Source organism: Staurois parvus, unplaced genomic scaffold (genome assembly GCF_062004578.1).
Source record: "Staurois parvus isolate SC_StPar_1 unplaced genomic scaffold, SC_StPar_1.0 ptg000445l, whole genome shotgun sequence".
NCBI lineage: Eukaryota > Metazoa > Chordata > Amphibia > Anura > Ranidae > Staurois > Staurois parvus.
The window spans coordinates 1,825,130-1,852,017 of NW_028318241.1; the positions used below are offsets into that span (position 1 = coordinate 1,825,130).

Sequence of the window (26,888 nt, forward strand, 5' to 3'; positions counted from 1 at the left end):
GGTGAAAACACTGCTTCACTATAGATTCACTACAGTGAGTAAGCATTGTGACTTTAGGATAACCATTTGAGCCATGTTACTAAGGACTGGTAAGCTGCAACATATTCAGTTTAGTTCTTGAGTTTAGTTATGCTTTAAAGCAGAACTCGGTTAAAAAATTCTCTTTTCCCCTGGTGTGGGACTGTGCCCACACTGCATGGGCTAAGTGCTCTTTTTGTCTAGGGGCTCATGTAAAAGCTGTACTTACCCATTCCTCTGGAAAACCACGCTCCCCCACGTCTAACGGTGGACTGTTCTTGGTGTCCTCGTGTCTGGAGCCGGTCTGTGGGCATGATGACGTCAGGAGCAGCCCATTCACAAGACCACTAGTGTGCGGGGGCAGAAGTGGTGGGGACTGGTCAAAGGATTGGTGGATTAGGCAAGTATATCTTTGCTTTCTGAGACCCTAGACAAAAATGAGCATTTCACCCATGCATCCCTACTGCATGGGGAAAATTTATAATTTTGCCCAGATTTCTTCTTTAAAGTGGAAGTCCAGGCTATAACCAGCCAAGTTTAAACCTGCTCCCATCCCCACTTCTAAATCGTAGTCTAACTAGCCTGTGAAATAAAGATGCTTATACAGTACATATATAGTCTGAGAACACATCTCTCACTTTAAGTTAGACCATAGTTCTAGTCTATAATTCTGGCTTACCTCTCTGCATCCATTATTGACATCCATCCTTTCTCTGGACATATTAAAGTATACTGTAATTGGAGAAATTCAGGGTCTGCTATTCTTTACACCCTTGCTAGCTGTGTGGCTGTGATGCAGTACCACTGGAATTTAGAGTGGAACCAGATTCGGTAATCAGATAAGATCTACATGCTTATCTTCATGCTTGCTGTAGAATAGGAACTCAAAATATCAAAGCAAGAGGGCAGCATGACACCCAGCTGACTAGCATTTTCAGGAGGGAGGGCAACTATGGCATCTTCCATGTTTCTCCCATTACATGATTCCAGTAAAGTATTTAGGAGCTGAGTTTTTTGATTTTACAAAGTGACGGCCATGAGAAAAGGTGAACTCCAACTTTATGGATCAGTTTGGCAGTATTTACTTGGTGGCAGAGAGGCTTGAATTATATCATTTTTCTTTTTAACAAAAAGTTATTGATGACTCCTATATTATTCTGCTGGCCTCCTGATATTTCCATATGTTTACCTTTGACTAAGATCTTCATTTCATGCACTAGTACAAAGAGGGGAAAAAAGCAGCAATATTTCTCCTAGCAACCAATATTTTTTTTATATTTTTCTTTTTGTATCTAGTTCCTAAGTTCCAGCAAAGAACAGGAGATATAACCTCTCGCAGTCAATTAGAATTCATCATTTCCTGATCTAACTAATATATTAACTTGGTTTTAGCACTTTTTTTTGTTGCTCTTTGAACAACATTATATTGATTTGTTACAACAATAAATAGAAATAATTGTCTGTTTGGGTTGGATCTCCTATGTATCTGCAGTGTATTGTGGTCTTACTCCCTTTCATAATGTTCTCAGATGGTTCAGACCTTTTCTCGCTGTATCCTTCGTTCCAAAGAAGAGGTGGATCTGGGTGAACTTCTGTCTACAAAGCTGGTGACTTTCATGATGGACAATTGTCAAAATATACTGAATGTTCCAGTATCATTGAAAAACTCTGTGGAGGATTATATTGCACACCAGAGAAGAGTTCAGGTACTCTGTTTTTTTTTTTCTTTTGTGGCCTAAAGTTCTATGTTTGCACAGGTTCAAGTAATTCCGTAAAGTTTAATGTGCAATCATCTGGTGGGTGTTCCCAAGTATGTGCACTAACCAATGTCTCATCCACTTTTTATGTCAGCACCACAAACTAAGGGCCCTGTTTCACAAACGATTCTAACAATGGCAACAGGATTGCTAAGAGACCCTAACCTATTTCCGAGGGTGTTGCTCCTCGCTGGCCAGAACAGTGAGATCTCACTTTGACGTTGCGTCATTGCTAGTAAATGTCCCAGGACCACATGGGAGAGCCACTTTGTACCAGAAGTGGTTGCTGCACCTCAGTGATTCTGTCATTAGACTAAAGAGAAGTAGCAGTTTCTGTGGTTAGGATAACTTTCTACTCCACTTTTTATGTTGGTGCTTACGAGCAATTATGTTGTGAAATCTCCATTTATTGAAGCTTAATAATGCATTAAGGGACCTAATAAGATTGCAGATATAGAAAACAAACAAATGGGATTACTGATATGATTCAGGGACCAACTCTTTCTGTAAACGCCCATTGTGGTGCGTTGGTGCGCAAGCATTTATTATTCATATCAATGGGCTGTCTAATACACCCACTGACTTGTCACAGCATTTGATTGACAGCAGTGGGAGCCAGAAGCTCCTGCTGCTATTAATCTGCCCAGTGAGGAAGGAGACGGCACATCGCTGGACTGAGATCAGACTCTGGTAAGTATAGGGGGGGGGGGGTGTCAGTCTAGAAGGTGTTTTTACCTTTAATGCATTAAGGTAAAAAAAACCTTACGGCTTTGGAACCACTTTCACTATTTAACCCCTTCACGCCTAAGAGTAAAACAAATCTAAATACCTAAGCACAATTTTGCAACGTTGACATGAGTTAGTAAAACCGTACATATCATACAACTACTTTGTACATCCAGGTGGATTATACCTTGATTTTTTTCAGGAGAAATTGGGCTTTCATTTGGTGGTAAATGTTAATGGATAGCTCCTGATTTTTTTTTTTTTTTTTATCAAAGGAAAACTGGCCCAAAATAGTAAACAAATCATTTTTTTTATTTAGCTGTGTGTTTCTTGTTACTACCATAACCTACCACCAAAAAACAACCCAAAATAAATTATCCAGCTCTTTACGATCCCATATATGTGTATGTTATTTGATGTTTGTACCTGTAGTACAGCCCATAAACAATAGTGCGAATTTTATTTCTTTTTTTTTTTTACCCTAAAACACACTGACACTAACACCAATTTTTTTTAAATCCTGATCTTTGACCCTGACCTTGACCCAGACACTAACCCTGGCACTTAACTAGATCAAACCTTGATCTAGGTATTTTTCTTTATTTTTTATTTTATTTTTTAATATTTCTTTTTTTTTAATTTTTTTTTCCCTCTATGCCAGGAGTTAGAGAGATACAATGTAACGCTCCATTCATAGAGAGAGAAAAAAGCCAGGGGGCTGGGCTGTACAGTGACTGATCACTGTGATAGCCACTCAGAGGCTATCACAGCGATCATGTGACCCAGAATCGGGAGTCCCAGGTCCCGATCGTTAGAACAGGACCCAGGGCTCTCAGTGACACCGCGGTCTTTGTGCTAGGAGCGCGCCAAGCACAAAGATAAGTACACAAATATGCGGCCCCACGGAAAAAAGACCAGTTCCGTGACGCCGGGGTTAAATGGCCCTGCCCGTGTGGACATTTCCATTGTTTGCAAGTTCTAAATTGATCTGCACAGCAGTGGTTACTTTATTGAATTTGTTGCGGATAATCCCTGGGAGTCTTCAGCTGTGTTTGGGCTGCTGTGAGGAGAGGACCACCTCAAGTAACCTACTCTCAGTTTATTCATTGCTATGTACATATTTGGAAGCTATTCCCATCTTTCCGTACTCATGAGCAGAAGTGAATGCAAATGTAGGTCGCGCACGCATATGTAAATGGTGTTCGCAACACACATGGTGAAGTATCACTGCAAACTTTATAGCGAGCAATAATTCTATTGCTAGACCTCCTCTGGTAACCAGTAAAAATTTTTAAAGTTTTGCCTATGGAGATTTTTAAGTATCGTAGTTTTGTCACCATCCCACAAACACATGCAATTTTGAAGTGTGACATGTTGGGTATCTATTTTCTCTGCGTAAATCATCTTTTTATACTTTACCACAAATTCGATTTATATGTTGTTTTTTTTGCATTTAAATTAATTCAAGCATTTTTTTCACAAAATTACATTTCAAAAACAGCTGCACACAAAAAAACTTTAACATAAAATGGTGGACGTTGCAAATTTTTTTTAAGGGCCTTTGTAAAAAAAAAAAATAGAAATCTAAAATATACTGTGTGTGTTCTGGCAGAAATTGTGACATTTTGACATTGATATTGAAAATCTGGTCATGCCAAAAAAATGCTCTTTTATTGAAGGATGATGATCATATGAAGCCATTTACTATAAAATAGTTGTTTGTCTCCTTTTTAAATCGTATTGATAACAGAAATCACCCAAATGGATCAAAAGTTTACATACCCTGGAATGTTTGGTCTTGGTACAGACACACAAGGTGACACACGTGTTAAAGTGCCAATTAGAGGTTAATGTCCCACATCTGTGGCTTTTTAAATTGCAGTTAGTGTCAGTGTATAAATACTCAATGAGTTTGTTAGCTCTTACATTATGTGGGAACTCGCTTCAAATGGTAGAGCTTGGTTAAACGCACACAGCAACTCGCTTTCTTTTTTAAGGCCTTTTTAGCCCACTTATTTAAATGAAAGTTCAAAACATCAGAAGTTTCCTACACAGGGGTAGCTATCATCCACATAAACAAAATTCAGCCTCCTGGCTCTCTCAGATATATACAATCTTCCATTAGCCTTCCTCTTCAGGCTTACGTCTGTCTCCTGCAGACTTTTTCAAAAACATGGCTCTCGCACACAGCAAAAACATGGCTCTCGCACACAGCTGGCCACTAGCACACAGCTACTGCCAAGCAGCTCCTTGCCGCTTTTGGCTTCCACCTCTCCTTGGTGGAGCTCTCCTGACTCCTATCTGCCGGGGTGGAGCCCTCCTGACTCCTATCTGCCGGGGTGGAGCTCAGAACCCTGGTCCTGACTCTATGAAAAGGCCTGCACACACCTGTGCAATCAGTCTCCTGGCCATTCCCAAAACCTGGTCCCAGGATTGGAGATTTCATCCCTCCCAGATCTCTTTGAAATTTCCAGGCTCCAGATCCCAAAACAGACCTTACAAACAACAGAGGACAGTGAAAAGCCACTTTCCTCCGTATCAAACACTTACCCTGGAGCCCCTCAACCTGCCTTGTTGAGAATCCTGGGTGACAGATTGCCACACTGTCACAATGGAAACACTGAATAGGCTAGATACTGAGCCATGGGGATCAGAAAAGAACTGTCAACAGTCCTGTGTGGGGGTTCTAAATCGTTTTCCAACAGAAAAATGCTCATTTTTATTTTATTTTTTCTACACAAAGTGTCAAAATAGGCCTGGTCTTCAAGTGGATATATAGACTTCTTGTATACCTCTGAATGGACGATCAATGTAAAGGAAAGTAAAATAGCTTACTTTTCAGTACATCTGTTTGTTTTTTGTAGATCAAGTATCCAGGAGCAGATATGGACTCCACTCTACACCCTACCTTTGAAAAGCCCCAACCAGCAAAGCTTCAGTACGAATATGAGAAGTTGGGCAAGCCTCAAGATCCAGCACGGGTCGTGTTGGAGGATATTATTAATAACAAGCAGATGTCCACCAAGGAGAAGAAGAAGAAACTGAAACAGGTGAAAATCAGTGGTTCTGTATTTCCTGTATAAATATTAGGGAATGCTGGCAACTATCCAAACACTAGGAATGACCGGAGATTTAAAAAAAAAAAAAAAAGTGGCACATGTTTATCAGTGCCTTCAAAGCCGATTTGTGGTGATCTTAAACTAACCGCAGATAAATTCAGGCTCTCATAGAGTGCTTATGAGTAGGGATGAGCTTGGGCATGTTTTAGATCCTAGTCCGAACTATAGAGAGTGAGTTCATCAGAAAGCCGTCACCTGTACTGGGCTAGTCATTTGCGACCATGGAATTCACCACTGCTTGTATACATGGGGATGCCCCGGCATCAGGTGATTGGCCAATGACAGTTGACTGATTACTGGGGCTCGCTCACATGGATTTGGACTAGGATGCAACACGCCTTGGTTCATCCCTACCTGTGAGAATCTGGTAGTGAATTGTTTCTCATAAAACATGGAGCACCCAAGTATGCAAACACGTAGTTTAGAAACTGATAATTCTTGAACCCTGTGCTTACAGTTCCTCACCACTAGGAGTGTTGATGTGAGACAGTCATGGACAATAATCCAATTATGTACTTTTTAGTTCACATTATATGTACTATTTCGCTCTAAATATTGCCTCTCTGCGGAGTTATGTCTGCATCTTTAAGTGTACAATTGTTGCTTTTCGTTCCGACAAATGTTGATCACTGTGTCCATCCCTGCTCGACAGCAGTTGATTGTTTGATCGGCTTCTTTTGAAGGGACATGCTGGGAAACCTTTCTTGATTAGCAGCTGCAGCCAAGTGGTTGTCTTTACTTTGTTCCTGTAGTTGGCTGCCTTCTCCTATAAGGAACATTTTCCTGATTCATATTCAGGAAAATATGGTTATAAGACCTTTCCACCTTCTCTTCTTTTTTTTTTTTTTTCTTGTACCTATGGTGGTTTCCTCATTCCACTTGAAGCGGGACATTGTGCTGTCATCTTTGTCCTAATCCTAAGTGCTTCATTCTGGGTGTTTTGAGCTATTTGGATTTATCTGAGGTTTACAGCTTTGTTTCCACGGCCTGATTTCTTGTTTGGTCGACCTGAAGGTCCTTGCAAGGGTCAGGATGCTTCTCAATCCACTATCTCTAGGTAGATTTGTCAGCTCATTTCTCAGGCCTGTGATGTCAAGGTTCCTCCTTTCTTGGTCAAGGCCTATTCCACCACGAGTGTTGGTGTTTTCTGGGTAATTCAGCATCGATCTTCTGTTCTAGTTTGTAAGGCTGCTGCCTGGTTATCTGTTAACATGTTTTAATTAGTTTTATCATCTATGTTCGTGCCTCTACATATGCACAGTTTGGGCAAAAGGCCTTGAAAGTGACTCTGTAGTGGTTTTTTCCCTTATTTTTTTTGTGTTGCGTTCATCAACTTTTTTTGCTGTGTTGCCTACCCCTCCTTTTCAGTGTAGGGATCATGAATATGAAGAGGCTCTGTGTCCTGTGATGTACGATTAGGACCTTACATTTTTTGGTTTACCAGTTAAATCCTTTTCTAGGAGTACATCACAGATCACAGGGATCCCTCCCCTCTTTGATTATGTTTCTCGTTGCTTGCTACATAACTAAGGCTTAGCTGACCAGGGAGGGATTATGCCTGGTGGGAAAACCTGCCTTTTTTGGCCATTGCACATTCACCTGAAGGTGGCAGTATAACCCAAGTAGTCATGAATAAAAAGATGCCCTGTGTTGCAGGTAAGCCAGAAATCCAAATTTTTAGTGTTCTTTTAGATGGGACAAAATTTAGCATAAATTTGTATATTTCTAACTTACAGTAAAGCATCTTAAAATGTTACTAAACCCATGAGCCTGCATTCACTGTATCTGGCCTCCCACAGTACACAGAACATTAAAATGCATTTATTTTAGTAAATATAAACTGCTAAATACCTTTTCTCATTAGCAGTTAAGCAGTCTTGTGACTGCTATCAGTGTCCAGCAGTGTACTGGTTAAAGCTTGTTTGGAGGAGTTTTCATTCTCCCCTGATTGTCCTATGAGGCTACATAACCCCTTACCCTCTGTCTTGACAGTGCTGATTGGCCCTGTGCTGATCACATGCACTGTCCCAAGAATTAAAAATCCTTTAGCAATACACACCAAACAGGGCATGTGCAGCTTGCCCCAATTCTCTGTTCTATCAGCAGATGGATTAGGAACTGTGGAAGAAGGGAGGTGGGGAATAAGAGAAGACCGGCTCAAACAGCCCTTTTACACAATGCGGAGGATTAACCCCTTAGGTTCCACAGTGAGTATAACAAGCATACTTTACTGCATGTACCGACTGATTTTACTTTTGTGGGTTTTGTAACACTTTAAGTCACTAGTCAAACAGAGTGCAGCCCAGTGTTTTTGTATTTTTGTGGATGGATGGAGCAGAACATACTCTTTGAAGGGACTAGCACCTGGAGCAGAGAGAGCTGGCAGGATGGTGTGCTGGAAACTTTGAGCGGTTCCAGATCTGTCAAGTATAGATGAAGACTAGTGAAAACAGGAAAAAAAAATAGATTTTGTTCAATGTTTTTTCAAATTTTTTTACATATTTTTGCCTAGAAATTACATAGAAAAAAAAAATTGCCAACCAATATTGCCAAAGAAAGCCTTGTTGTTCCTCATAAACATTGTAGATATTGCTTTGTTATCTAAAGTAATGCCGATGTTAAGTAAAAAGGCCTATATTGGAAATATAAAAATCATTCTAGTCCATAAGGTATGTACAGGTATGAGAGCTGAAGTGGTTAAGGTTTATATGGGCAGCTGATTATTGGTGTTTACTCTTCCATAAAATCCAATTAAAATTCAAATTCAATTTGCTGCTTTCCACAGCCATCAAAAAAAATCTTCATAGCTGTCAGAAGCAATCCAGAAATGTTTTTGTGAAGGTAGTATATGCTGCACATGGGCTAATAGGTGCAGAATGTGAATGAAAACCCTGCAAAAACATTATTTTATTATACAATATACCTTGTGAGCTGCTACAAGTAAATGTGCTTATGTGAGTCGCTCACACTGTTCACACTCCCATAACGCGTGTTAAATCGCTTCAATACACTACTAATTAACTGCCGCGATTCACATCCATTATACATTAGAGTTGAAATATGTAACATGCAAGTGCACTAAAAATTAATAAATCCCAATACTCTTTTATAAAATCACTCTTGTGAAATCAACATCTGTCCAAAAAATAAAAAATCCAGTATAACTATTAGTCCCAATATCTGCTTAGTGCCTTCCTATATCAGTATGATTTCTCCATTCTCTTCATCACCACTTGTGCCAGAATGTATTAAATTATATATAGATTGAGAGCCCTACACCAGATGTGCTCTCACCTGAAATATATGACCAAACCGCTAAGTGAGGTCATACAGCACTTGTGTCCCCTTATTCAGGACTCATGTGTGCCTTCCCAGCCAGGTCAGATTCCTCTCTTCTCTGCCTCTCCACCTTCTTTTATTAGCCCTGGTTCACATATATGTGGGCTGTGTTTTGCCCCGATTCATTTGAATGGACTCGCGTGCCCCGGGAAACGCAGGGAAGAAGTCCCTTCACGTCTTTGGAAACAGCAGCCCGCACAGGAACCTTGGTTTCCAGTGCGGTTGCAATTTCCAGTGCAGGCGGTGTGCCATTAGATTTAATGGCACCCGCCCACGGGTCCGCATTCTTCTGTGTGTGTGGATTTTTGTGCGGATCTGCAGTGGTACCACCCGCACATAGATGAACCTAGCTTTAGTCCTCCTCAGCCATACATGTATTGAGAGATCTTCCAACGTAGAGTTTTATCCCTAAAACAATTTATTAGCCATAAAAACAGTTTCCAGGTTTCCACTCACATTTAATAAGTGTTTCAGCACACCTCACTATATAAAACCAGTATTTAACAATGGGTATGTCTCGATCGATCCCGCATAAGCCTCATATATCTCCAGTGTATAGTTAGGATACCACTGTAGGATTTCTAAGCCTCGAGACATCAAGATCCTCCCCAGGTCACGACGCTCGGAAATCCTACAGTGGTGTGTTAACTATACACTGGAGATATGAAGCATATGTGGGATCGATCGAGGCATATCCATTGTTAAATACCGGCTCCCCTCCCTCCACTCCTGGAATTACCTCCTGTCAGAGATCCACCCACACGCCATGCCCACAGTGACTAGCTAACCGAGGCGCGCACCTGCGGCCGTGACAGGGGGTAAAGAGGGAATAAAGGGGACTTAACTTTGAATATATAAAACCGTATATAAGATCAGCCGTGAAATACTTCCCCAGCCTGCACTACCTTTTGCCACCACCAGATGGACACTCCACTCCAATTCAGCTGGTCGACCACACACTGGCACATACAAATCTTACTTACAATCTGGTGCACTGATTAGAGTTGAGGACCAGCTTAGTAATTACCTACCCTTCTAAGGTCCCTCCAGCTACCTACAGCTTGAACCCTGGTGTTAATCACCCTTCCACTGTCCACTCCCCCACACCAGATACACCACAAAAGGTAGCCTGCCACCACCCAACAGTTTATCCGCAGAACGATCTGCTGGGACACCCCACACACACAGATCTCTGTCTGGCCGATCTGTTACCTTTTGCAATCTGCACGCAATCTGCCCACACACAGTGCAATTGCATACAGATTGGCAATGAGCTTGACTGAGCGTTTAAAGGCACTAAAATACAATACAATTTAATCTAATCCAATCTAATCTCTCCAATCTAATCTCTCCGAAGATATGAGCACGTGCTTAAATACACAGAAGTCACTAATTTAGTTTTTAGATTTAATTTCCCGAAGGTGGGCAGTGCATAAAATATGTACAAAATATAAAAAGTTACAGAAATACAAAAAATACAAGAAGACACACAAATGACTAATTGCTATAAAATAAAAAGGCAATAAAAGACAGAAGTAAAACTTTACCAGTATTTACCCTGTGACTGGAGCAAGTCAGAGAATCGGCAATCCATTGGTCGATCGAACCAGCTCCGTACGAATAGAAAATGTCCCAGTGTCCAGGTACCCCATTTATGGGGATATGGACATAGGCGGAACATTAGTCCTCGGCCAATTGACCATGGGGGGGTGTTCCTGAACCTGCCCACAGGATGTTCTGAGTGTTGACCTGCCCAAGTTCAATCGGGCCAAGACCGGCTTGAAACACCAAGTCAGGGATTGGATTTTCGACACTAGCGCATCAGTCTGATGGCGACCGTACCAAACACCATTCGACTGTCGCCATCCAGCGCCACCTAACCATTTCCTGCATTTTCCTGGCCTTCTGCCTACCTCACAAATATGATTTTTAGTGCCGATGCAGCCTACAGAATGCCCTACAAGAAAGTAGCATGTTCATCTCTCTGCAACTAATATTTTAGCTTTTATGAGAGATTAAACATACCCTTTTTGATGTATGGAGGAAGCCGGAATGTCTGGGGGCCTTTTCCTTTAAACTGGGTTCACCAGAAGGTGACAACCTTAACACAAAAGGTGTCACATCCTGGAAGCTGGGCTTTCCAGCCTAATTGATGCTAATTGTACCTCATTTCCTCAATGACAATGGACTGCATATACATCCTTAATGACAATGGAATGTCCCTACAGAATATACATCCTTAATGACAATGGAATGTCCCTCCAGTTACGATTACATATTGCTACTGATCACATCTTACCTACTCAAATCTGTACATTTGTCACATGCATGTTACATCATTCACATGTACGTTACACCTCCCATTGAAAAAAATTAAAGTGTTACTAAACCCAGGGCCCTGCATTCACTATATCTGGTCTCCCACAGTACACACAACATGGGAATGCAATTATTTTAATAAATACAAACTGCTAAACACCTTTTATCATCAACCGAGCAGTCTTGTGACTTTTATCAGTATCCAGCTGAAAACTGTTTAATCTTGTAGGAGTTTATATTCTGCTCTGACTGTCCTATGAGGCTGCATAACCCCTGACCCTCTGTCTGGACAGTGCTGATTGGCCCCGTGCTGATCACATACACCCCCCCCCCCCAAAAAAAAAGAAAAAAAATCTAGCCATACACACTAAATAGCATGTGCAGAGTCACGCATAGAGCTCTGTACTATCAGCAAACTGATTGGGGATAGTAGAAGAAGAGGGCAGAGGATTAGCCCCTTAGGTTCCACAGTAAGTAACATTCTCTCCATTCAGAGGTGAAAAATACAGGGGTGACTGATTACTGTAATAACCAATCACAGGCTATCACGGAGATCAGGTAATCAGGTACTGTGAGTCTCAGTTTTTGTTTTTTGTGCCTTGCAGAAGTAGATCCACTTCAGTGAGGCCACATGTATAGGTGCAGTTGGTGGCAAGGGGTTAAAGATTTAATACGTTTTTATTAGGATTTGTAAATATATCTAACTTTTTGGGGTTTTTTTGTGACCGTTAAGTGTGTGTGCATATGTGTGTGTTTAATTGGCATCTCCTGTATTGCCCAGAAGCAGCATTTCCAGATTCAAGCTTTTTTTTTTTTCTCCTACAAATATCTATTGTTTTTTGTGGGAAAATGCAGGCTGTAAATACAGTTTGATGAATGACGCTGATTATTTACAACTCTTTAAGCTATTTGAGTGATCGTAACATACGTATTTATATATGTTATAATATATATGTATGTGTATAGTGTGTATGTTTATAATATATGTATGTGTGTTGATATACTGTGTGTGTGTGTGTGTGTGTATATATGTGTGTGTATATGTGTGTGTATATATGTGTATGTGTGTATATATGTGTATGTATGTATATATATATGTATGTATATATATATATGTATGTATATATATATATATATATATATGTATGTATGTATATATATATACAGTCATGGCCGAAATTGTTGGCACCCTTGATATTTCTCCAGGAAATCATGTATTTCTCACGAAACGTATTGCATTAACACATGTTTTGCTATACACATGTTTATTCCCTTTGTGTGTATTGGGACAAAACAAAAAAAGGGAGGAAAGAAAGCAAATTCGACATAATGTCACACAAACCTCCAAAAATGGGCTGGACAAAAGTATTGGCACCCTTTCACAACTGCGGATAAATAAGAATGTTACAAGCATGTGATGCTCCTGTAAACTCACCTGGGGCAAGTAACAGGTGTGGGCAATATAGAAATCACACCTGAAAGCAGATAAAAAGGAGAGACGTTCACTTAACCTTTGCATTGTGTGTCTGTCTGTGCCACACTAAGCATGGACAACAGAAAGAGGAGACGAGAACTGTCTGAGGACCTGAGAACCAAAATTGTGGCAAAATATCAACAATCTCAAGGTTACAAGTCCATCTCCAGAGAACTAGATTTGCCTTTGTCCACAGTGCGCAACATTATCAAGAAGTTTGCAACCCATGGCACTGTAGCTAATCTCCCTGGTCGTGGACGGATGAGGAAAATTGATGAAAGATTGCAACGCAGAATAGTCCGGATGGTGGATAAGCAGCCCCAAACATGTTTCAAAGACATTCAAGCTGTCCTGCAGGCTCAGGGAGCATCAGTGTCAGCGCGAACTATCCGTCGACATTTAAATGAAATGAAACGCTATGGCAGGAGACCCAGGAGGACCCCACTGCTGACACAGAGACATAAAAAAGCAAGACTACAGTTTGCCAAAATGTACTTGAGTAAGCCAAAAGCCTTCTGGGAAAACGTCTTGTGGATAGATGAGACCAAGATAGAGCTTTTCGGTAAAGCACATCATTCTACTGTTTACCGAAAACGGAATGAGGCCTACAAAGAACAAAACACAGTACCTACGGTAAAATATGGTGGAGGTTCAATGATGTTTTGGGGTTGTTTTGCTGCCTCTGGCACTGGGTGCCTTGACTGTGTGCAAGGCATCATGAAATCTGAGGATTACCAAAGGATTTTGGGTCGCACTGTAGGGCCCAGTGTCAGAAAGCTGGGTTTGCGTCCAAGATCCTGGGTCTTCCAGCAGGACAATGACCCCAAACATACGTCAAAAAGCACTCAGAAATGGATGGCAAAGAAGCGCTGGAGAGTTCTGAAGTGGCCAGCAATGAGCCCAGATCTAAATCCCATTGAACACCTGTGGAGAGATCTTAAAATTGCTGTTGGGAAAAGGTGTCCTTCCAATAAGAGAGACCTGGAGCTGTTTGCAAAGGAAGAGTGGTCCAAAATTCCGGGTGAGAGGTGTCAGAAGCTTATTGATGGTTATAGGAAGCGACTGATTTCAGTTATGTTTTCCAAAGGGTGTGCAACCAAATATTAAGTTAAGGGTGCCAATACTTTTGTCCAGCCCATTTTTGGGGTTTTGTGTGACATTATGTCATATTTGCTTTTCTGCCTCTGTTTTATATTTGTTCCAATACATACAAAGGGAATAAACATGTGTATAGCAAAACATGTGTTAATGCAATACCTTTTTTGTGTGAAATACTTGATTTTCAGGAAAAATATCAAGGGTGCCAACAATTTCGGCCATGACTGTATATATATATATATATATATATATATTATTTCAGGTACTTATATTATATAGCGCCGTCAATTTGCGCAGCGCTTTACATATATATTGTACATTCACATCAGTCCCTAACCCTCAAGGGGCGTACAATCTAAGGTCCTTAACTCGCATTCATACATACACATACTAGGGCCAATTTAAACAGGAGCCAATTCACCTACCAGCATGTCTTTGGAGTGTGGGAGGAAACTGGAGTACCCGGAGGAAACCCACGCAGGCACAGGGAGAACATGAGATATATATATGTATGTGTGTGTGTGTGTGTATGTATGTTATAATATATATATGTTATAATGTATGTTATAATATATATGTATGTTATAATGTATGTATGTCCAAAAGCTGATATTTTACGGGAAGTTGTTGAGTTTGTCAATTTCATTGCCCTATCTTAGAGTATTTTACCATGGTGGCCATTGATTAATGCATGGGGAATCACGTAAACTCTAAATTTTCTGAATTGCATTAAACTGATAGAGAAGTGTATAGTGTGTAGTTATTCTATAGCAAAACTGTCATAAAACAAATCTCAATGTCTTTTGAGAAAGACTTCTGACTAATGAAAAAAAGTTTTCAAAGCGAAGGTGTTAAAGCCACTGAACTATAACTTTTTATGTGCATTCCTCAAGTGTCAAACAGCTTTTCTGCAGTCCAGGAGCGGACACCCTGGGAAGAGTTGCCTTCGTCCTCCTACTGCTATTTTATTGCTTTATAGGAGTTGAACACAAATTTTAACAGTCTTGTTTTCAAAAGTCTGCAATACCTTTTCTTTAAGGAGGTCATAAACCACGCTTAAAAATAAAAACTTGCAGGCTCACGTCATAATGTGCTAGTATGCATCGTATACTTGCACATTATAACAGACTTGCCTAAAATTGGATCCCTCCAGTGGCGCACTGTCACCGCTGACAGGGAATCCATCTTCACCTGGTCTTCCCTCCAGGTTTGTGGGCTCTATCCATTTTAATAGCCATGATGATGTCACTTGAGCACGCGCAGGAATCATGACCATGGCACAGCATGTGATATTATCGGCTGCTACGTATGTAAATCTCTCCTAGATGGTACATGTTTAGGAGATATTCACTGTACCTACATGTAAGCCTTGTTTATAGCCTTTCCTGTAGCCCACAAGATGAAGTGAACTTCACTACCGCTTTAAGAATTTGCCTCTGTGGTCTCATTGTCTCTGATCCACCTCCTTTCTAGCAGGTCATGTTACCAGTAGAAAAAAACATTTTTGTATTAACATTTTGGAATCGGTTCAGTGGATCACAGGTTCTGTAATTGTGCTCTTGCAGATGATTTCTCCAGCTCCAGGTCTGTACTTGAGTTCAGTTAGGTCTGTTTCACACAGGCTTCAATTTGTATAAGAGCGGCATGAACAGCAAGCTTTTATGTGACTTTCAGCAAAGTTTTCGGCAAGCTTCAAGCCGCTTTCTCTAAAACTTTAACACGCCCTTCAGCTTCTGTTTATAAAATGTCATACACAGATCTTAACACCTTCCCACCTGGCCTTTAGCAGAATGACGGCCAGGCGGGACACTTGCCTTTGTGACTAGGCGTCATATGACGTCCTGTCAAAACAAGCCACTCACTGGGCCGTGCAGCGGCGCAATGTGTTACCAGCTGTGTCCACGGGACACAGCCGATGACCTATCACTACGCCAGCCCGTTGCCAGTGTCATGTGACCGCTGTGACCAATCATAGCAGATCACATGTCAATTGTATACAATGGATGGCTTCCTGCCATGCCATCCATTGTATACAATTGCGTTGTTTGCTGTGATTGGTCAAAGCAGTCACATGATACAGACAGGGCCATTCAAAGCCCATCTGTATCATGTGATCAGCTTTGCCCAATCACAGCTAATCACAACGAAAGACTGAATGAATCAGTTTCATTCAGTAACAATGATTGCAAATATCAATGAAATACATTGGTATTAGCAATCATAATGTGTTAAAAAAAAAAAAAAAAAAAAAAAAATTCTGATCACTTGCCCAGAGTAGTTCAATGTTACTATGGTAACATTGTATTGCTTTTATCACAGTGTGCTGAAAAAAAAAATCGTAAAAAAAGAAAAAATAATTAATAAAAAATAGAAAAATTTGAAAAAAAACTATACAAATTAAATCATTATTTTCACCCAAGAAATGTAGCAGAATACATTTTGACCTACATTTATGAAGAAATGTTATTTATTTGCAACGAAGAAAAGTGCGGGGTTTTTTCCCCCAAAAGTTTCAGGTGTTGTTTTGTTTTATTTAGCAAAAAAATAAAAAACTCAGTGGTGATTAAATACCACCAAAAGAAAGCTCTATATGTGAAAAAAAATTATAAAAATGTAATATGGGTACAGTGTTGCATATGACAAACAACGTCAGAAGCATCTTACCTGGGCTAAAGAAAAACAGACCTGGTCTGTTGCTCAGTGGTCCAAAGTCCTCTTTTCTGATGAGAGCAACTTTTGCATCTCATTTGGAAACCAAGGACCCAGAGTATGGAGGAAGAATGGAGAGGCACACACTGCAAGATGCTTGAAGTCCAGTGTGAAGTTTGTCATCTGCTGGTGTTGGTCCACTGTGCTTCATTAAGTCCAGGGTCAACGCAGCCGTCTACCAGGAGATTTTGGAGCACTTCATGCTTCCTTCCACAGACGAGCTTTATGGGGATGTTGACTTCATTTTCCAGCAGGACTTGGCACCTGCCCACACTGCCAAAAGCACCAAAACCTGGTTCAATGACTGTGGGATTACTGTGCTTGATTGGCCAGCAAACTAGCCTGACCTGAACCCCATAGAGAATCTATGGGGCATTGCCAAGAGAAAGATGAGAGACATGAGACCGAACAATGCAGAAGAGCTGAAGGCCGCTATTGAAGCATCCTTGTCTTCCACACCACCTCAGCAGTGCCACAGGCTGATAGCTTCCATGCCACGCCGCATTGAGGCAGTAATTGCTGCAAAGGGGCCCAAACCAAGTACTGAGTACATATGCATGCTTATACTTTCAGAGGTCCGATATTCTATGTACAATCCTTGTTTTATTGATTGCATGTAATATTCTCATTTTCTGAGATTGTGGATTTGGGGTTTTCATGAGCTGTAAGCCATAATCATCACAGTTATGACAAATCACGGCTTGAACTATCTTGCTTAGCATATAATGAGTCTATCTCATATATTAGTTTCACCTTTTAAGTTGCTTTACTGAAATAAATGAACTTTTGCACAATATTCTAATTTTTCGAGTTTCGTGTGTGTGTGTGTGTGTGTGTGTGTGTGTGTATTTTTTTTTTTTTTTACACATCAGTCCCTGCCCTCAAGAAGCTTATAATCTGAGGTTGCTAACTCACATACATACATACGTACGTACATACATACATATACATATACATACACTATGGTCAGTGTAGACAGGAGCCAATTGACCTACCAGCATGTCTTTGGAGTGAGAGGAAACTGAAGTATCCAGTGAAAAATCCAGTGAAGGTAGTGTCATGGCTGGATTCAAACTGATAACCCTTGTACTGCTAGGCGGGAGTGCTAACCACTTAGCCACTGTGCTGCCCTTTTTTCCTTTGCAATGGTGACAGATGGGACTTGTAGTCTTTCTATTCAAAGATCTTTGTGAATGGATGACATGGCTGAAGGCAGAGCCACATACGGCCGTGCCAAATTCAGAATTGATATCTGAAGCTCTAGGATGTGTCTAGTAGAACCAGCGTCTGAATAGAATAAACAGCCAATAGTGCACACAAATGCCTCTGCTGCTGCTAACATACGTTTTTATGTCAGTAGCAGCAAAGGGGTTAAAGTAGAATTATGTGCTACAGGACCTAGTTTAGTGTATCTTTACATTTTTTTTCTTCATCCCCAGTAGTCTTACAAATATCTGTTGATTCTACCAGTGTGATGGGGTGGCAATAATGTTGAAATGCTCCTGAATTCATGTGGGCTGTGCCTGCTTGCAGTATGGTTGGATGAAATAATGGGCATGGCTATTAACAATTACTACTTCACGTTAAGCAGCTTCTCAATCAGCCGATGGCCACACCCAGCCCTGCCCACTGCTTTCTGGATTGACAGCACTGCCTCTGTTGCTGAAACCCTCCCACTGTGAGCTGCAGTGTCTTGGACGGGTGTGTGAGATACTGAAAGAGGATTTGGCTCAGTCAGGAAATGTAAAGGTAGATTTTTAATAAATATCTATAAAAAATAAATGTGAATATAAATGTGGAGCTGCTTGTTGGTAAGCTTAAAAAGCCCAAAGACATACTAACAATATATACCGCGCTCCTTAAATACTGTGAATCATTATGGTGATACTATAAATAAGTGCATATGATTGCCTCTACAAATCATGTGCAAATTAAGTAACAATGTGAATGCTTCCATATAATTATGAACAAAAGTCCACTTTTCTATATAGCTTCATATCCGACTTTCATTTTCCCAGTGTGCAGAGCTAAAGACACCCAAGAAATAAGTGCTTTTCCTCTCTTCCCAAGAAGGGGAAACACACCGCACTCACCAGAAATATATCACCTCTTCTCTCAAAGAAGGTCATAAATACTTGAAATATCACAAATTAGATCTTATCTTCCCGTTTTGGCTGACTTGCATATACGGACCACATCAGATGTTCCCGAAGGTATTATGCAGCGAGAACCTCTGAATAAAAAATCTTCCTGACAGAGGCAAAGTGAGAGAGGACCTCCTTATAGTGTAGTAAAGGTTATCTATTATAAAACCACTATAAAATTGTGCTTACATCAGTTACAATCACTCAGGCATATATATCACCAGAAAGGAACGCTGGTGTGTGTTCCAACAACTGGAAGTGATGTATCGCGAAAGCTGCAACCCCATGATGGAATTTTGCGAAGAGAGGAGGGCACTTATTTCTTGGGTGTCTTATCTTTGCACAGTGGGAACATGGAAGTCGGATATGAAGCTTTATAGAAAAATGAACTTTTGTTCATAATTATATGGAAGCATTCACATTAGGGATGCACCAAAATTTCGGTGACCGAAACGTTTTGGCCGAAATGAGAAAAATCACCGATACAGGTGCTGAAAATACCTCGCCACTGCCGTGACCGGCTGCCGCTTGGTAGATCTCAGCTTTACCTGAGAAACCATCGATCCCGGCGCTGGGCATAGAGATGAGTGAAGGAAAGATGGCCGCCACTCATCTGTATCAGAGCGATGCCCCTTCCCGTTCCGGCCATTTTTTTTTTTTTTTTTTTTTTTTAAAGCACTAGATCGATGCTTTTTTTTTTTTTTGATCCAATGCTTAACATTGCAGAGGAGAAATGTGGGGTCTTATTGACCCCATATCTCTCCATAAAGAGGACCTGTCACTAATTATTTCTTTCACAAGGGATGCATGCATTTGTTGTGATAAGAATAAAAGTGATTTACATTTTTTGTTTTTTTTGAAGGGACAGTGCAAAAAAAAAAATTTAATTAAAAAAAAAAGTTTAATGTGCCCCCCTTCGTGCTCGCACATAGTGGTGAACACATACGTAGGCCATGCCCACATGTGTAAGTGGTGTTCAAACCACACACGTGAGGTATCACCACGAACGTCTGAGCAAGAGCAATAATTCTAGCACTAGACCTCCTCTGTAACTTTACACTGCTAACCTGTAGAAATTTTTAAAGCATCACCCATGGAGATTTTTAAGTACGCAGTTTCACGCCATTCCACGAGCGTGCACAAATTTAAAGAGTGACATGTTGGGTATCTATTTACTCGCCATAACATTCTCTTTCATATTTTAAAAACAAAATGGGATATTTGTTTTTTTTAATCAAAGTGTATTTTTTATTCATTTTTAATAACTGCGCATTTTGGTTTCAGTGTTCGGCGAAGTGCATTTTGCCTAGAGATTTAAAGTGTTACTAAACCCCACAACAAAATAATCAGTCTGTATATGCAGTAAAGCATGCTTGTTATACTCACTGTGGAATCTAAGGGGTTAATCTTCCGTATTGTGTAAAAAGACTGTTTGATCCTGTCTTCTCTGATCCTTCCTTTCTTTTGATTTTCGGTTTTGGCACCAGAATTTTCATTTTGGTGCACCACTAATTCACATTGTTACTTATTTTGCAAATGATTTGTAGAGGCAATAATTTGCACTTATTTATAGTATCACCATAGTTATTCACAGTATTTAAGAAGCGCAGTATATATTGTTTGTATGTGTTTAGGTTTTTTAAGCTTACCAACAAGCAGCTCCACATTTATATTCACAAAGGCAGATTTTTGTTTGATTTTATAAAGACTGAGTGCTGTACAGAAAATGTATTTGTTACTCCTTTAGACTGTCAAAGAGAAGCTTTTAGTTGTACTTTAAAACCGCTCTCTGGGGAAAACAAAAGTCCTTTTTTGAAGTGGGGTTGTCTCCGCACTGCACCAAGGGACCATAAAAGGCAATGTTACTTACTTTTTACTTACCTGATCCTAGCTTCCCTATGCCTGGCAGTGGACTGTCCTTAGGTGTCCTCATGTCCAATGCAGGGCTATGGAAACTGTATTGCACTTGCTGTCAGACGACCTTCGACCGATTGAGCAAATAGGCACTGATCTAGCATTGCAGAGAAAAACCTGCAGGAATTGCATAAGTATGTGCTTGAGTATGTATAAAAGTATAATAAAAATGAAAAATGTGCCTTTTCTGGTCCCCTAAACCTAAATGAGGGTTTTATGTTTTCATTGGAGTTCAGTTCACATATAAATATGTTCCTTATCAAATTATCTAGATAAACCCCTATCAGTATATTATCTGCTTATTGAACCAATTGTTCCTCTTCAGTTTCAAAGGTCTCACCCACAAGTTTACAAGGAACGGCTCCCCACACCAGAAAGCGAGGCAGCGATATTTCCTGAGCGACCTACCCTAAAGTCTCAGCTGTCTTTTTTGGCTCTTAAGAGACCATTCCAGTCATTTCAGAGGACCCGCAGCTTTCGTATGTAGGTGAATATCTGCTTTTATCTTGGACTGATCGATGGTTTACATTTCCTGTAGAACTACTGAAACTAATTTTAGAAAAAGAAAAAGCAGCAAGACACGAAATATTCACTAACTCTAATGATCAGTATTTCTGTGAATATCGCTTTTCCACAAAAGTAGGTCAACTATTAACAGGAACTTGCATTTTTTTTAAAATGTATGGAACTTTTCCATTTTTATCATTTTGCCTGTGGATTTTAACTAAGCCTACTGAGTATATAAGAACTACTTGAAACTACACTGGAAGGATCATTTCAAAGCTTATATGACCATAATCTTCCTTGTCAAATCATGTACATACTTGAATGTCTTCGATACACTGGAGGCGCTTCTGAGAAGTCGTCTAGTGATGCTCGGATCTGTCTTAAGAGAAATATCTAATACTTTTATGTAGAGTAACGTTGAGCAGATTTCCAAATGAAAACACTGTATGGTCTGACATAGGATCCTATTTTATAACTGCTTTGTATCAATAGACATACCAATTTGCTTTGTATAGAAAAGGTTTAAAAAAGGCTACTGATGTTTCTACTTTGCCTAGAGATTTAAAGTGTTACTAAACCCACAACAAAATAATCAGTCTGTATATGCAGTAAAGCATGCTTGTTATACTCACTGTGGAATCTATGGGGTTAATCTTCCGTATTGTGTAAAAAGACTGTTTGATCCTGTCTTCTCTGATCCTCCCTTTCTTCTACAGTCCCCAATACATTTGCTGATAGTACAGAGCTCTAGGAGTTACTCTGCTCAGTTGCTGAGTCATGTGCTCAGTTTGGTATGTAGTGCTAGAGAGTTTTTTTCTTTTTTTGGGAGAGTGCAAGTGATCATCACAGGGCCAATCCACGCTGTCCAGACTGAGGGTCAGGGGTCATGCAGCCTTATAGGATAGAGGAAAATGAAAACTCCTCCTGCAAGCTTTAACCAGTGCTCAGCTGGACACTAATAAAAGTCACAAGACTGCTCTAACTGCTGATGAGAAAAGGTATTTAGCAGTTTATATTTACTAAAATGATTGCACTTCCATTTTGTGTATACTGTAGGAGACCAGATATAGTGAATGCAGGGTCCTGGGTTTAGTAACACTTTAATTGTTGAAATTAATTATGGCGGTTCCTGCTGGATTCAGGTTTTTGTGTTATTAGCTACTACAAATCACCCTTCTTTCTTTGTCTGGTGCAGTTTTCTATCTCCCTGGTGGTGTGTGGGTAATTTGAGATAGGCACATCATGCAGCAAACTCATATAGCACAACCTACCTCCCTCTGCTTCTGAGCAATCACCAATATTTTAGATCTCACCTCCACCAAACATAGATATCGATGGTCACTGGTGAATGGAATCAATCACCAGTTTTTAGATCAGAGACTCAAACGATGTAACTTCATTTGTGTGTCTCTTTCAAAGCTATAGTGAAGGTTTCACATTCTTGTATCAAAAATGTCCTAAATTTATTTGGACCTCAATTATGGATACCTCACTTATGATCTATTATGGCTGCAATTATTCCATTTTATGTACGAGTGAATTCTGGTTATGGAATCGTGTGTTGCTGAGGATTCATTTGCACACAGAATCATAGCTGGGGAAGGTTAAGGCTGCAGCCCTTACTGGTTGCTTTTGGAAATCTGAAGCACATTGTCACTAATGGTCCTAGGATCATAGAGTTCTCATCATGGTACGAATATCGTAGAGACAATTCGGAGAGCAGATATGCTGCTGTTACAAATTTCATTGAACTGTTTGTACAATCCAGTGCGATTCTGCTGCCAATTGTGGGTCCTCTTAGTAGTTGATCCCCTTTCTTGGACCTTAAAAATGTTTAACTGATGGGGTCCAAGTAACGGTTAGCCTTCAGTTAATATATAAAAGGCATCTCTATACTGTAACAATTGCAGCATTCATTAACATTTTAGCCTGGGTTCACACTGATGTGGTCTGGAATTCACAGCGGTTTCAGTGCGAATTCTGCACCGCATCACAATCATACCCGTTCATGCGAACTGTTGCGGGTGTGTATGTTAACACCCCGACGTCGGTCCACAAAATGCGGTGCGATGTGCAGAATCAGATCGCATGGGTGTGAACACTCATGCAATCCAATTCTAGTGCAGACCAAAAAAAGGGTCCTGCACCTTTTTGGTGTGGATGCGGTGCGATTTGAGCCTTACAAAATGTATGGCTCAAATCACACTGCTTAGAATTCGCATGTGATTTGCACAGGAATGCGGTGCGGTTCCTGTGCAAATCACACGCGATAAGCCGCACCACACAAGTGTGAACCCAGGCTTACATGGAAATGCTTCAAGGTAAATCTGTTTAGCAACAGCTGTACAGGATGCATTTTTACACCTATGTGCACAATAGAGATAATGTTCTGTGTGGAAATATGTCTGTGCTGAAGAAGAGTTAAATACAGGAGACATTCAGATCAATCCATGCTTTGGACTATGAGCCCTTAAACTGAACTCGGGGGAAAGCAAAGTGTAAGGTTACCCAGAACAAGGACTTTTACAATGTGGCACTAAATTAATTCATAGATGAAATAAAACACATGGAACACCAAGTGGAAAAATAAAAAAATGTAAGTACATGCACACAAACGCACATACCTAAAAGTGCTTACATATATTTAATAAACAATTGAGAAAAAAACCACAATTAGTCATTTGAAGCGGTAATACAATATCTATAAACATATGAGTGCATGTAATGCACAATACATAAAAGTGTATTTAAACCTTGTAGTGCAGGGGGGAGCCCCACTGTAAATTGGTGTTTTTTAGTTTAACACTACACAAGCCTCTCTCAATTATGGAGGAAGCCCTAAAGTGGAAGTCAAGTGAAAATCTAAGCTTAAATCCACTCTCACCCCCATTATAAGCCGATTCTATCTACCCTGTAAAAGGAAAGATGTCTATACTTGCCTATTCTAATGTTGCTCCAGTCCAGGTCACATGATCTCTCCAATAGCCAGCTTCAGTGAAGAGAAGTGATCGCCAACAATGGCTGCAGAGCCTGCACGATGACGTCACCACTAGGCTTTCTATGGGGCATTCGTTGTTTGCTTTTCCCCTCCTACACAGAAGCTGGTGCTGGGACCCAATCATGTGACTGAACTGGAGTGACTTCAGAATAGGTAAGTATAGGAATTTTTCTTTTACAGGGTAGATAGAATAGGCTCAGAATTGGGTAGGAATAGATGTTACGCTTAGTTAGGTTTTGACTCGCCTTCCACTTTTTAAGCGGTTTTCAGGTCTCGGGGGAACCTTCACCAATATTACACCTACAGCTCATGGTATATCAGCTTGATTAGTAAGTTGTTGAGTGTTTAAAATGTAAGAATATCTTTTAATTAATAATCATGAAAGTAAATCAATAATAATGAAATAAATGGTCAAAAATCCACAGCCATTAAAAACTGGTGACCCCTTACATTGGTGCTCCGTGTAGGCAGTAGAACTGCCATTGCTGTTTTCCCATGTAACCTCTGGAGGAACCGCCATGGAATACTGGTTGAAAAAAAGATTCCACTATATCACACATGCAGCCTGAATTTGTAAAAATGACAATTTTTCAGTTAGGCTGGGAGAAGCCTATAACCTACAATTACAAGTTTGTGCTTGAAATATTTTCTTCTGAAAATGTTGCTGTTTTCACTGCTGCCCCATAATGTAAAACATTCATTATAGGGTGATTGGATTCCTTATAAGAAGGGATCCATTTCTATGGACTGATTATTATGGCATAATATCCTATGTTCCCTTGCTTAAAAAAAAAAGGAGCAGATGTGTGGCAGCTGCCTGTGACACCAAGCCAGATTTCATTTTCCAGTCAATGGGAAAATGTAACACTGTATCTGATTAGATTCTTTGATAAATTGATGTTCGAGAATTCTAACCCAGATTCATACAATGTTCATAAATCAGCAGCCAGTAAGCTCAATCTAGTCGACAGTATTTCCTTCATTCGTGAAAGCCCTTGTTCCCGTCTCCTTTTAAATTGCCTATAGAAAAAAACTCTTTTTTAAGTTCCGTTGCCTGCCCGACTCCTGGGATCTGTGCAGCGTCAGTCAAATCTAAACAATCTCTTTTGCCTGCGCATTTCTAGGAATGTAATTTAGAAGCTGCTGCTTTCTGTGTTTTTTATCTGATTCATCTGACTGCTCCAGTTTTGTTCTTTGTCCTCTGCTGTACAATGCACCAAGAATTGTTGTTTGTATTTTTTGGTAGATGTTCTAATTACTGGACTATAATACAAATCAATTATTAGCAACCCAACATTTCCAGAAATTTGGCTTAATATTGTTTTTGTGCACATTTTCAGGAATATTTAAGGTCCTCAATTGCAGATCCATGACCTGTTGAGCTTTGTTAATTTACAGGGGTTGGACAAAATAATGGAAACCTTACATGATTTTCAGGTGTGAAAGTGACATGTTTTGCGTTGAAAGCGAAAGTGATGTAACATTCTATTACTTCTGCTGTGTGATGAGACACCTAGCTAATAGGTGGGAAGCGTCACTTTCATCATTCACTGCATGCATTGCTAGTAATACGGAGTCATGTCAGAGCTTACTGAGCTTCAAAGAGGGCAAATTGTTGGTGCCTCTTAGCTGGTGCCTCTGTGACTGAAGTTGCCAATTTATTTTCCATGTTGCGAGATACATCATTAAAGGTTATGACGGCATATACGGCTTCCAGGAAAACGTCATCTGAGAAGCATAAGCGCATCCGACATGGTCAACTGGCCGAAAGAGACAAAAGGACATTGTGCAGGATTGTGACCCGGAATAAAAAAACCGCTGCTGCAAAAGTGACTGCAGAGCTCAATCTCAGTCCCATCACAGAGGCACCAGCTAAGCGAGCACCAACAGTTTGCCCTCTTTGAACTCTGTATTTCTAGTGGTGTGCACAGTGAATGACGTAAGTGAGGCTTCCCACCTGTTAGCTAGGTGTCTCATCACACAGCGGAAGAAAAAGAATGTTACATCACTTCCACTTTCAATGTGAAACATGTCACTTTCACACCTGCAAATCATAGTGTTTCCATTTTTTTTTGTCTAACCCCTGTATGTGCTTATCCAGCTTACACATGCTACTATTGTATTTAACATGGACAAGGGTCTTAATTCAATAATACTGTGCAAATAGCACACGAAGATCAGTGAAGTGCACTTACCACATCAACCAACTGACTTTCAGCATCTTACTCATCCAATTAGTTGTCATGGTTATTGCATATCTCACAGGTAAATATCTCTATATGACAAAAAATTGAACACAAGTGGAACTCCTTTAAAGAATCCACAGCGGGAGGGTGAAGCAGGGAACTTGGTTGTATAGTCGCCAAAAGACATAATATGCTGGTTGATGACACACCCTATTGACATCTATTCAGAAGTGAAATGACACTTTTTCTTGGACTTGACCTTTTACTTAATATGACTAAAAGAGGATTTTTGATTAGAAAGAAGTTTATTTTTCCCGCAGTTAGCTGATCATATTGTAGGACGACTTTCCAATTGGGAAAACTTGCTGGACATAAATTCAGAGATGATATCCGACACTCTCCTAGAATATACTGCGCTGGAGGCTTGCTATGTTAGTAGATGACCTCAAGCAAATGATGTGTTTAAATATTTAAGTGGATGATTTTATTGGACTTCACACCCCTTCCCCAAGTTTTATACAAATTGAAATATCGACTAAAGCCGGGGTCTGGCTGGTGGCTCTGCATTCATCATGTGGCC

General features: G+C 40.2%; 1 protein-coding gene across 1 annotated transcript in view; it reads left to right on the forward strand.

Annotated features, from left to right (window-relative positions):
• Positions 1-25,584, forward strand: part of DEPDC1B (DEP domain containing 1B) — an 83,584-nt gene extending 58,000 nt beyond the window's left edge. Inside the window, exons 9-11 of the mRNA XM_089688053.1 lie at positions 1,548-1,724; positions 5,366-5,551; positions 20,943-25,584. Of these exons, the coding sequence (XP_089544179.1) occupies positions 1,548-1,724; positions 5,366-5,551; positions 20,943-21,104 (525 nt within the window). The 3' untranslated portion in view covers positions 21,105-25,584. The remainder of the gene's footprint in view (positions 1-1,547; positions 1,725-5,365; positions 5,552-20,942) is intronic.
• The last annotated feature ends 1,304 nt before the right edge of the window (positions 25,585-26,888 follow it).